Source organism: Heterocephalus glaber, unplaced genomic scaffold, assembly GCF_053883595.1.
Source record: "Heterocephalus glaber isolate CG9 unplaced genomic scaffold, H.glaber_assembly_v1.0 deba00001569, whole genome shotgun sequence".
Taxonomy (NCBI): Eukaryota; Metazoa; Chordata; class Mammalia; order Rodentia; family Bathyergidae; genus Heterocephalus; species Heterocephalus glaber.
In genome coordinates, this window is record NW_028258354.1 from 153,735 (window position 1) to 166,057 (window position 12,323).

At 36.9% G+C, this 12,323-nt stretch overlaps 1 protein-coding gene across 1 annotated transcript; it reads left to right on the plus strand.

The window, feature by feature from the left end:
• Positions 1 to 1,379: 1,379 nt before the first annotated feature.
• On the plus strand, positions 1,380 to 11,174 carry Neurod4 (neuronal differentiation 4). Its single transcript, XM_021252525.2, has 2 exons — positions 1,380 to 1,806; positions 7,542 to 11,174. Exon 2 carries the CDS (start codon positions 7,551 to 7,553, stop codon positions 8,541 to 8,543), a length of 993 nt encoding a protein of 330 aa, XP_021108184.1. The 5' UTR covers positions 1,380 to 1,806; positions 7,542 to 7,550; the 3' UTR covers positions 8,544 to 11,174.
• The last annotated feature ends 1,149 nt before the right edge of the window (positions 11,175 to 12,323 follow it).

The following is a 12,323-nucleotide window of genomic DNA, read 5'->3' on the forward strand; positions in this document are numbered from 1 at the left end:
AAAACTAAATGTGTTAATTTTTATTCTTCATTTTTCTGTGACAAGAGTTATATGACATGTCAGAATTTAAAAAACACTAACTATTTAAATGTATCTATTTAAAATCTAAGATATTCTTTAACTTCATTGGCAATAAAACTATCTTTTGTGGCTGGGGAGGTAGCTCAGTGGAAATGCATATACATAGCATGCATGAAGCCCTGGGTTTGGTCCCCAGTAACAAACAACAAACAAACAAACAAACAAAGAAATGATATTTTTAAAAAACTCTGTGCACAAAGCATATCTACTTCCCTCATCATTATTAGACATATGTGTCAGTTATGTTGGTAGAGCAAGTGATTTCCAAAAAGCCAGGGAAATTTTTCTCAAGTAAATTTCAGAAGGAAATTGTGCTTGGACTCAGAATTCTATCATGATACTGAGGGGAAAAACTTAAATGATCAGCTCATCTTACAGTTGTGAAAACATGCTCAGAGTGAAGCTGATTTGCTTAACCTCAGCATTCCTTTTTATCCCTCTTCAGATCACTAGATGATTGATTATAAAATACTTGACATCTTAAAATGAACTCACAATTATTTATTTGCTCTTGGTTAAGTTTTCAAAAGGTACTATGTATAGCAATATATTCATTTCAAATTATTTCAGATGTTTTCTCTTTTGTCTTCTAGCAATTTAATCCCATTTCATAATGCCAAAGAAGTTTTAGGGATTATACAACCCCTCTTTTTTTCCAAGTTTATTACCACTCAAGTGGACTTTTTCTACCTGAATGATTAATGATATATTTTGGAAAAACAATAGTGGATTCTAGTTTGTAAATCAAGGAAAAAATATTAAGAGAATGGTTTTAATTGTTTGCTTTTTGTTTTAATACATTACAAATGAACAGAAAATTAAAACAATAGTGCAACAAACATTCTATGTTTATGAGTTAAAACAAGAGTTTTAAAGGGAATAAGTTTGATACGCTGAAAAGTAGGAAAAGGCAATTACTTCTTCCTTCTGCTTTTGGAGCTCTGAAGGGGAGAAAGGACACTAATCCACGTGTGTAAGAAAACAGTCACTGATACTGTGTTCTCAACCTGTCTCTCATTTTCTGATTAGTTGCAGAAGTGGGCCAGCAGTTTCATTTGTCCTTCTCAGGTCTCGCTTGCCGCCTCTCCCCAACTTCCTTTCCCCATTCTGTTCTCCATGCTTCACTCTTTTTAATCTTGAAGGTTTCCAGTTCTCTTTTTCTTTTCCCCTCAACTTCAGCAACTTCCTCCCATGTTCTCCTTCTACGATCCCACCCCTGTTTAAATAAACACACGCAGTGGCAAAGCTGGACCTGGTCAGAGGGGCCCTTTCCAGTGGGCGTGACTTTCCCTGGGGGAGGGGAGGAGCTAGACTGTGGGCAACACCACCCCCTCCCTGGTCAGCTGGCAGAGCAATCAAAACTGCAGCAGGTCCGTGGATCCGGCCAGAGCGCAGGAGCTGCCCAGAGGTTGTGGTCCTGAAAGAAAGTGTCACTCCGGGAGCTAACCAGGGAGGAGAGGTCCTGAAGGGACCGACAATACCAATCGCAACGGAGGCATCATACCCAGGCATCTTGGGGGAGAATCAGAACTCCAATGAGTAGAATAAGTATCATCCAGAAGAACCAGACCAGGAGGAATATTTAAGAGGTAGCTACAGGTTTAATATGGATCGCTGAAAGCACCTCTTTCTCCCATGATCTGCATGGTCAGGGGGCCTTGGCTTCTCTGACTGTCTTCTAGGACAGAGTTACAGAATTCACCCTGGGAACTGCTACTAACTGAGGTGAGCCAGTAGACGGGATGGTGGTAGTGGGGGCCACTAAAGTTTCTGTGGGGAGTTCCTGTAGATCTGGAAGAGTGACTGGGGTGAGGTAAGTCTCTTCTGGGATAAGGGAGGAGAGAAGAGGATTTAGGAAACTTGAATGTATAAGTAGAGGGAGTCTTTTAAGAACATATAAAATAGATACACATTTTAATAATTTTATTAAATTTCATAGCACCTGACATCCAAAGTGAAACTCATAGATACTGTAAATCATTTTTATAAAGTGAAAACTAGAAATCAAGCCCACAATGACATTACATTACTAGTGCCAAAAAACACCCAGAAGTTTAACTGCTTTTCTAGAGTGGTGTGGCAAGTCGGTTAGAAAAATTGCCCAATCCACAACTCTGGTCTCTGTACTATAGACATAACTAAGGAGTGGAAGGGAAAGAGGGAGGTGAAAATCAAACAAAGAATGGGAGAGTATTTTGGAAACCATGGCAGAATATTCTCACCACTGCCTGATTTGGTTTGCTAAAATTTTTTGAATGATTGGAATGGGATGAAGGAAATGTTTTTCCCCTAGCTCTTTCAGATAGGAAATCAGAAAAGGAAGATTGCCTAAGTATATTTTTCCCTTTTGTGATTTACACTCACTATTTTCCCACAGAAGAAGTATATTTAAAAAATACTAATGAATGTACAATGCTCCCCTCACTTTTGACAAAGGGATCAGAGATGACATCCATGGAGGGAAAATGGAAGGGTTGACAAAGTTTACCATTAAGATTTGAGGTTGTGGAAACTGAGGCATAGCATGGCTTTGCCAGATAAAATGTGTATGTGCGTGTTTGCATACTTTCTAATAAAAAAGTAGAGTATAAAGAGTTGGGTAGGGAGAGCACAGAAAAGCCTACTGGTTGTTTCCAAGTAGGGCTACTTGTGAGCATTATGATCTGTAGTTTGCCTTTTTATTGCAGACTGTGCAACTCTGAACAAATCATTTGGTTTATCTGGTCCTTACATTCCTTAGAAACTGGGTTGGACAGTTGTTTTCCTGTTGTATTTAGAGTTATTGTATCAGGTGGTAAAGGAATGCTGTCATTTTTTAAGGCCAAGGACTCTATCCAGCTTCTATGTACACATGTGCAAATGCCTCTAACTCACTTATTCATCAGTTGAAACTTCTCCAAAGTAAAAAATTAATAAAAGTGTAGGAAGAATTCCATGACAGCATCATATGGTTGTAATGCAAAGTAACCTTGGCCTCAGTGTAATGAAAACATTGAATAGTCACAAAGCAAAAACTTTACTAGAACAGGTTTATAAATGAAAAAATGGGAGATATATTTTGACTTAAAGAGACTAAATTAAAGTTGAAATTTCATTGAAGAATTCTAAAGAAAGAGGTATATTCTGCCACATTGTTTAGGTAACAAAAACAAGGCCAAAGACTAAATGGGCTTTATAAGATCAGAACATGTTTTTATGTGCTGATGGGGAAGGGGCTGGATTCTGTTCCCAGCACCAGTATCCATTGATTTCTGTCATATTGGAGTCTGCTTCCTATATGTTTTGAATGATAATTTCTTTTCTGGAATTGAGGACATCTGAGATGATTTATCTTGATATTTTTTGTGATAGTGATATAGATTTTCCCATAATACAGTTTCCAGAAAACAATTTCCAAACCTATGTAAAACAGTTTTACAAAGTAAAGCATCCAAATAAAGTAGAAAGGGTGAATGCATTTTCATTTTCCCCCCAGGATAAAGGAATTAAAATAATTTGTGCTCATTCCATAAATGAGCAATGAAAGAGGGTCTTAGTTTCATGATTCTTAGTACAACTCCGAGACAACTCTGAGGTGGTTTACTAACAAGCCAAAAGCTGCATTTGATTTAGGTACCTATCAGAACCCAGTTAGTTTCTTTTGCCAAAACTCAAAACTGTGCCATATACATTTTCAAAACTCAAATTTGGAACTGGGTTTTCTCTTTCTTCCTTCAGCTAACATTTTGATGCCTTAAAAACACTTAGAAAAAGAGAAGGTTTTAAAAATTTATTTTTGAGGCATCTTGGCTTTTACTTCTATTTAAGAGACAACTTCATTTTCTTCCTAGAGCTCTGTCATTTGTTTTTTGTGGGAAAGTCATATTCCCCATATAGATAATCAAAGGTAAAATGTCCTAGTGACAAGGATTTTCTGTATTCCACCAGACGCTCTTTAATCTCAAAATTTATACAAATAAGTAGGAATATCTAGCCAATGTATTCTCCCAGTTATAAAACAAAATGAAACTTAAGGAGTTAACCTTTCTGAATACAATGGAAGAGTTCTAATCAATCCAATAGAGGCAGCTGATAGTTTGGTGGCCCACCCCACATGGCAAAAGAGGACCTTTGGTGTTTAGTTTCATTAGGAGTTAGAGAGAGTACGAATATAAGGGAATTCTTTTATAAATGAGTGTTGAAATGGAGCCATTGGCTTTTGTTGACATGAAATCAATGTTAGGCAAACTTTTTTTTTGTACCTGGGAATGAACTCAGGACCTTGCACTTGCGAGGCAGGCACGGTGCCACTGAGCTAAATCCCTGGCCCAGGCACACATTCTAATTACACCTATTTTTGACCAAGCAGCTAGGAAAACTCATGATGAAGTTTAAGAACAATTATTCCTAAAATCTATGTGGAATTTATTGTATCTGGCAGTATCCAGAATGCTTTAAGTATATTAACTCATTTTGTGCTCATAATAATCCTATGAGTTAGAAAAATTATTATTAGCATTTTAAAAAGGAGAAGACTGAGGAAGATAAAGTTTATAAAACTTACTTAATGTCACATATCTGGTAAGTGACAGAGCTAAAATTTGAACCCAGGCAATCTGTTCTTCCCATGATCAGCAAGAGAACCAAGGTAAAAAATTGTTGTCTGTTTTAGCTGTTTTGGTCAAAGACAGTTGGTTATTTCCCTTCACACTTGCTAACAATCTGATTGTTACAGAAACTAAATATGCTAAATGTAAATGTGGTCTGTTCTGTTCTCCTAATGCCACTTCTTGATGGGGTAACTACTGACAGCTCTTGTAAAAGTCCAGAGGTACAGAGGTAAGGATGGTAAAGAACGCCAAATATCAAGATTGTGTGGAACTGAGATCCAAAGGCAAGGTAGAAAGCTCTTCTCCCTTTCACCCTTTCTTCTCTTCCATCTTTCTCATCTCTCCATGCATGCAGGTATGGCTCAGAGTAGTGACAGTAATGATGAGGGAAATAGGAAAAGGAAAAGGAGGAGTATGTAGAAGAGAAGAGGGATGATAAGTTAATGGAAAGTAACAGTGAAAACACTTGGAAAAGAAAGAAATTCTGGATTTGAGGTTTAAAATACACACCAGAGAACCTCTAAAGCAACTTGCCTTTGAATGATGATCACCTCTGTTGACTTACTTCCTTTGATCTACAGCTGCTAAAATCAAAGTGACTTTCTTCTTGGAGCTGTGATGAAATAAGAAAGGAAGAAAAAAAGCACAAAACCTAGGATTAGAATCAGAACTGGTTTCATGTCCTTTACTTGCTCTGTATCTTTGCATTTCCATCACTTAAATGACCTGATCCACAGTGACTCTGACTATAAAATGAGCACAAGCATTCCTATTGCTGTCAAAGGTTTGCTGTAAGGAACATATGAATTAATGGATGCAAAAGTGCCCTGAAAACTTTAAAATGCTACACAAATGTTATTATAATTACATAGGGAGCATTAGGTTTCCCAAGCCCACTCAACCCTTTTTGGCCTTGGAGTGCACCTGCCTCTGGAAGATCTGTGTTACTTTAAAAGAAAGTTAATTAGGTCCTTCAACATCCCTTTGGATATCTGCCCAAGTTAGAAGCACAGCTCAGCATAGAAGCTCCATCATCCATATTAAAAGTGGGATTTTCTGATTTGGCCTGGGCAGCCAGTTGACCAATAGGTTCCAATGTGTGTTTTCAATAAAGCTGCTTACCCAGGAAGCCTTATTAAGTGAGTAAGTCAAGCTGACATGATTTCTGTGCTGATTAACATGAAACCTAGGCTGTTTTCGCAATGCAGTAACATTAATTATTTATAGGAGGTAAATGAGGTTACAAGGAAAACAAGCTCCAATTACCAGAAACAAATCAAATCATATATTTATATTTTAAAAAGCTATGTACTAATCCCTGCATTCATTGATTTGAGGCTCAAGCTTTAAGGATCAAAAAACATTTATTATGTTCTCCTCTTTCTCATAATCAAAGGTGATGGAGGGTTTAATGTTTTAGACTACCCGGTAAACTGGGAAGCCCCAATAGAGCTTATCAGTTACTTTTATTTAGTAAACTATGTACCTGAAAATTGCTCAACAAATTTCAAAACAATTTAAACTATTCTAGATATAAAAGCAAAATATTTACTAAACCACTCAGTTTTGTCTGTTTTTTGAATAATAAAATTTTCACAAAAAAACCCAATTAAACAGTACTGTATCTGTTTGGCAGGTGAAATAGCGTATTTCTGTGCTTACCTGAAATAGTCCTCTCTTGTCTTTGCAGTCACTATATTCTTTTTAGTTTAGCATTTGTCCCGTACTTTTCATTTTAACAAAGTATTTTTAAAAATAGTTGCACTGAGGGCCGGGGATTTAGCTCAGTGGTTTTGCTGCCTGCTGCACAAGCGCAAGGACCCTAGTTTGATCCCCCGTACCAAAAAAAATAAATAAATAAAAATAATAGTTGCACTCAAATAGTCTTGGATGGGTTTATTAGACCACTGGCTTATATTTCTGGGTGTTACCTTGGTCATGTCTGATGGTGTGAGATGCATGGGGAATGAAGAATTCTCATTTTAACATATATGCAAATTTGATAGATGACCAGTGATAACCATTCTTACTTTTCATGATCCTTTCAAGACACCATGCCACTAACACCTCTGACACTACTAATACTAGGCAGCAGTTATTTAAAAACAAAATGCTCTTCCAATAGTGGTGAGATAAATATCTGCTGGTCATATGGCACACCAGACAGTTGTACAATGGCCATTTCCTAGAGGATGCTTGAAGCCATCAGTTGGCAGTGCCAGTGGGAAATATGGAATATTACAAGTTAGATGTATGTGAAATGCCTCTGAATAGAAGCTTAACAGCCCTTTGTAGAACACATAAAAGTAGTCTGAAAGATCTTGCTACAGTTATTCATTTATTTTTATGGTATAATTGTGCAAGAGTTTACTTATTTAACTGTTTAATTTTTTTATAACTTTTTAATAATGTATTTATAATTATAATTATTTTAGCAACATCTTTTACTTTCTGAAATTTCTCTGTGTTGGTGATTTATTAATTTATCCCATCTTATCTATTTCTTTTATTCCATATATCTGGGAAGAAAGAAAAAATATATGTTTGGACTTTTATACTTCTATCTTTGTGTAAAATATCCATGAAATAAAGAACCTGAGACTAAAAAGAGTTAGACACTAGCACTGCAATGAATAATCAAGTCAACTTTCTTTTTCTATAGATGATTTTTTTATAATATGGTAAAACTAGTTGAGTGTACTGGGCATTCTTTGAACCTTGGGTTAATCATTTAAAATGGAAGACACAGACAACTGTGAATGAATACCAATGTAAAGCCTTTGCTCTATATCCAATGTATAAAATGAAGATTCAGTGTCAAATTAAGTCAAGTATTCACAGGAATTAATTTTTTCTGTTTCCCTTTTCCAGAATCTGGAAATGGCAAAAACTTATGTGAAATCCAAGGAGATAGTAGAGCTGGTCAACACTCAGACCTTCATGGACAAAGGTCTGTGCTCTCAAAATGAGATGAAGGGAGAGGAGAGAAGACCTGGTGCTTATGGGATGCTTGGAAGCTTGACTGAAGAGCATGAAAGTATTGAAGAGGAAGAGGAGGAAGAAGATGGAGAAAAACCTAAGAGAAGAGGTCCCAAGAAAAAGAAGATGACCAAAGCTCGCCTTGAGAGATTCAGGGCTCGAAGAGTCAAGGCCAATGCTAGAGAACGGACCCGGATGCATGGCCTGAATGATGCCCTGGACAACCTCAGGAGAGTCATGCCATGTTACTCTAAAACCCAAAAGCTTTCCAAGATAGAGACTCTTAGACTGGCTAGGAACTACATTTGGGCTTTGTCTGAAGTCCTAGAGACTGGCCAGACACCTGAGGGGAAAGGTTTTGTGGAGATGCTCTGTAAAGGGCTCTCACAGCCTACAAGCAACCTGGTGGCTGGATGCCTCCAGCTGGGCCCACAGTCTATCCTCCTGGAGAAGCATGAGGAGAAATCTCAGATTTGTGACTCTACCATCTCTGTCCACAACTTCAATTACCAGTCTGCAGGGCTCCCTAGCCCTCCTTATGGCCATATGGAAACACATATTTTTCATCTCAAGCCTCAAGTATTCAAGAGTTTGGGAGAGTCATCATTTGGGAGCCACCCCCCTGACTGCAGTACGCCCCCTTATGAGGGGCCACTCACTCCACCTCTGAGCATCAGTGGGAACTTCTCCCTGAAACAAGATGGGTCTCCTGACCTGGAAAAGTCCTACAGTTTCATGTCACATTACCACTCTGCAAGTCTAAGCTCAGGGCAGGTGCATTCAACTTCCTTTCAGGCTAGCACTCCCCGCTATGATATTCCCATAGACATGTCTTATGATTCCTATCCTCATCATGGTATTGGGACCCAACTCAATACGATCTTCACTGATTAAGGTAATAACATCTGCATTTCAGAGAATGATATGGAGACATTTCCCATAATTCAAGTGATTGAGCTGAAGATTCAAAGACTTTAAACAGATGCTATGGATATATAGCAAACAATAATCTGAGTCCATTTAGGACCTCCAATAGCTGTCCTCCTCTTTTGTCATCAATTTCTCACATTGTATTGACTCAAGTGAAATTATTTGATGACTTACAACTATGTGGTAACAGAAGACCTAGGCCCTATTACAGTGGTGCCATTGAATAATCTATGCCAACTAATTTTCCATTTACTGGTGATAGAAGCAGTTGTTCTAAGTTTAGATAATATTTACAGACTTTTTGGTTCTGGAATTATATAACATTGGTGAAAACACATAAATTTCTTAAAACTGACAAAAATAAAGCAATGCTAGGGAATAAACAGTATGCATGAAATGATCAAATGGAGTTACTGAAGGGGGCAAGTCTGTTGGCAGAGAGAATGCAAAGTTTGTTTGAACTTGGTGACAAGACTTTGTATCTATCTAAAAATAGCTTCTAGAAGCTAACAGTCTAACTTGGCTGTCATGTGAATAGATTAGTTCTATTTCTCATTGGATTAGAAATTGAAAATATCTTTCTTAGTAATTTGAAAACCACAAGAGAACATCATGACTAGTCTTATAATATTTCAAGAGCACTTTTCTTAGTACTAAAAGTAGAGCAACAAAATCATTGAAGTATCAGCCTTCTATGACCAGTGGAACATGGAGAAGTCATTTTGATCACTTCATGGCCTCCATAACCAGAAGGGGCTGGAAATTCTAACAATGCTCAGGTGCTGCTATTGGAATCAGCACACAACCCAGGTTTACATTATATAGCAATAAAAATGGTAGTTGGCTCCACTAACTACCAGTTCAGGGACTCTTTCTAGCTTATTCTTATAGGAAAAGCACTAGCAAGGTGAATTTTATTTGGCTAAAGTAAAAATTATTAAAACCACTGACCTCTGTTCACACCATATCATATTTTTCAGAAGCACAGCACTAGTAAATTTATTGATCAAGCTTGAATTTTTCTAACATATATGCAATTGCTTATCTCTCTCACCATTAATTGTTACCTCTTCCTCACTTCTTTTTTTTTTTTTTTTGGTACCGGGGATCAAACTCGGGTCCTTGCGCTTGCTTAGCAGGCAGCAAAACCACTGAGCTAAATCCCCGGTCCTTTATTATTTTATTTTATTTTATTTTTTTGGTACCGGGGATCGAACTCTGGTCCTTGCACTTGCACAGCAGGCAGCGAAACCACTGAGCTAAATCCCCAGCCCCCTCACTTCTAAGATACAATATGGTATTACACTCTGTATATAACGTTTCAAGCAGTGAAACTCGGGGATTCAGAAAGAAAGTCCAAGGTCAGTGAATGCTTTTACCAGATTTTATCTTCATCATAAATTTAGTCCAATCCACTGGAAGTGCACTGTTCCTTACGTAACTTCTCTTTCCTTTATATTAACACTAACTTTGTTGAGTTTATTTTTCACTCAGGAAATAAAATCTGAGAAATTTCAGTACTGCTCAATCTGCCAGAACAATTAACTTATGTTCGAACCAAGAACATCATAAATGACTTATTTAATAGTAGATCGGGTCCTGCTCCTGCCAGAGAGAGTACAATTAGTAATACAGATACACTGATAGGTCCAATGAACAAAACTGATAAGACAGATTAGTATGTCATTTCTACAGTTTAGTTACCTCCTAACATCTGCCAGACTGTATGTGTATCTTATTTTAAAACTCCTCTTATTTATTTCTTTGTAGTATAAGTTATGTTGTTTCCCTTTCTTTGTAGCACTTATTCTGCCGTATTTTGCACCCTTGGTTTGCAAGCCCATTTGAAAGTAATTTTGTAGAGAGATTTTAACCTCCATCAGCCACCAAAGTGACTCCCCTCATCATGATCTGCCCTAGTACAAATAGGCAAGTAAGATGATTTATAAAGCCATCCTATCTGCTGTCTCAACATATGCTGGTGCTCACCTGCATGGAGGGATATGGGAGACTTTATCTTTAAAGCTAGTATTTTCTGGCATTAGTAGATAATACATGTTGTCTGAGTTATTTATTAGATATTATTTATTTTATTTATTTCCCACTTCCTTTTATGCAACTTCTTTGGGGCACATAGACATGCTATAGACAACTCCACCCTCCCACAAAGCTTCATTTGGAAAGAAGCTCATAATTTTGCTAGGAAGTACTGAGTTTTGGAGTGAGAGGAATATAAGTAATTTGGTTCATAATTGCTTGTTATTATTTGGATGGCTATTCAACTAAAGTTTTTAGATTTTTTTTCCCCTTCACTCTAAGATGAGCCAGAGGGGTTTTTTGGAACATGTTGTTTATGTCTTCGGAGAGTATAGTACCCATGAACCAGACCTTCCTGGAATTGTGCAGAGGGATTTTTAAATTGAATTCAAAATGCAGTATGCCTGGAATGGTCCTACTCTTCAAACCAGAGCAGTTTCATCCTTTTGTGGACTTTTTCAGATAAAACAAAGCAATTGTTTAAATCTTTTGTTTAAAAGTACGACTGTTTTTCCTCCCTTTTTTTCTAGCAGAAATAAAGCTGTGAGTCTTACCAGACATTGTGTTGTGTTGTTGATCTTCAAAGCTTGTCTTCCCTCTCCTCTATTCATTTTCTTGGGCTCCATGGTCTGCAAGCAGCGGAACACAGGGCAGCCTTTCCAGAGGATTTACATGTCCCACAACTCAGCTGGTCTTCCCAGGATCTTCGAAAGGTCTAAAAAGCTAGGAGTCTGGCAGCATCATTCTCTGTCTCTCATACAACAAAGCATAGAATCTGCAGCTGAGAACAACAAAAATAAATAAATAAAGCTTATAATAGGAATCTTTAGGGCCATGGGTAGTCCAAGTTATCACATCATAGAGAAACAGATGATGGCAAGAAGGGCTGTTATCTACAATGTAAGTGTGCCTACCAACTTTTCAACAAATTATGAAGGATGTTTTTTGTTGACTGCTTTTAGCATCTTTTCTCTTAAATTTTTTGTATTTTTTTTTCTAGTTAAAACATCCAAGACTCCCTTCTTATATGCATAGGATACTAATTTTAAAGAAATAATAATGACATTGATAATAAATATAAACAAAGTTGATTAATCATGGGAAGGACTTGGCTTAAAATTTTTAAGAAACAAAAAATATAGAAAGTCATCTTTCCACACCTATCTTCCATCTGCTAGTTCATGCTCAGAAACTTGAAACTGCTTTAAAAAATATTTGATTTTTCAGTTATCAGAGATCTATGCTTACATAAGCAAATAATAGGCGCATTAGGCATACATACTAAGATGTATTATGCTCTCCTTTTTTCCCCCTACAAATGAGAGTATAAGAAATACAGGTCTATATGATACCTTTTAAAAATATTTAAGCACATATCTTGGCATATTTTCATATTTAATAGTTTTCTAACTCTATTATAACTGGCCATATTTCTGCATTAAATACTATAATTCATGAAATTAAATCATATAAATTATATTTTTCCAATCTAACACTGAAAGATTGCACATGCATCATTTGACATTTATCAAGAGAGCCTACTTTGAAAAGAATGTTTCAAAGAGGCAAAAGATAAACTGACAGATCACAGCAACCCCATCTCTTAGTTATTGGGTGCTTTCCATGTGATGTCACTTTTCTAAGTGATTTATGAAAATTACTCAGTGTTGAAGTCACTCGTCTAAGGCAGTCACTATTACTCCCAGT

Bases quoted from the DNA above. Each gene is read 5' to 3' on its own strand.
- Neurod4 (XM_021252525.2), top strand. From the start codon at position 7,551: ATGGCAAAAACTTATGTGAAATCCAAGGAGATAGTAGAGCTGGTCAAC.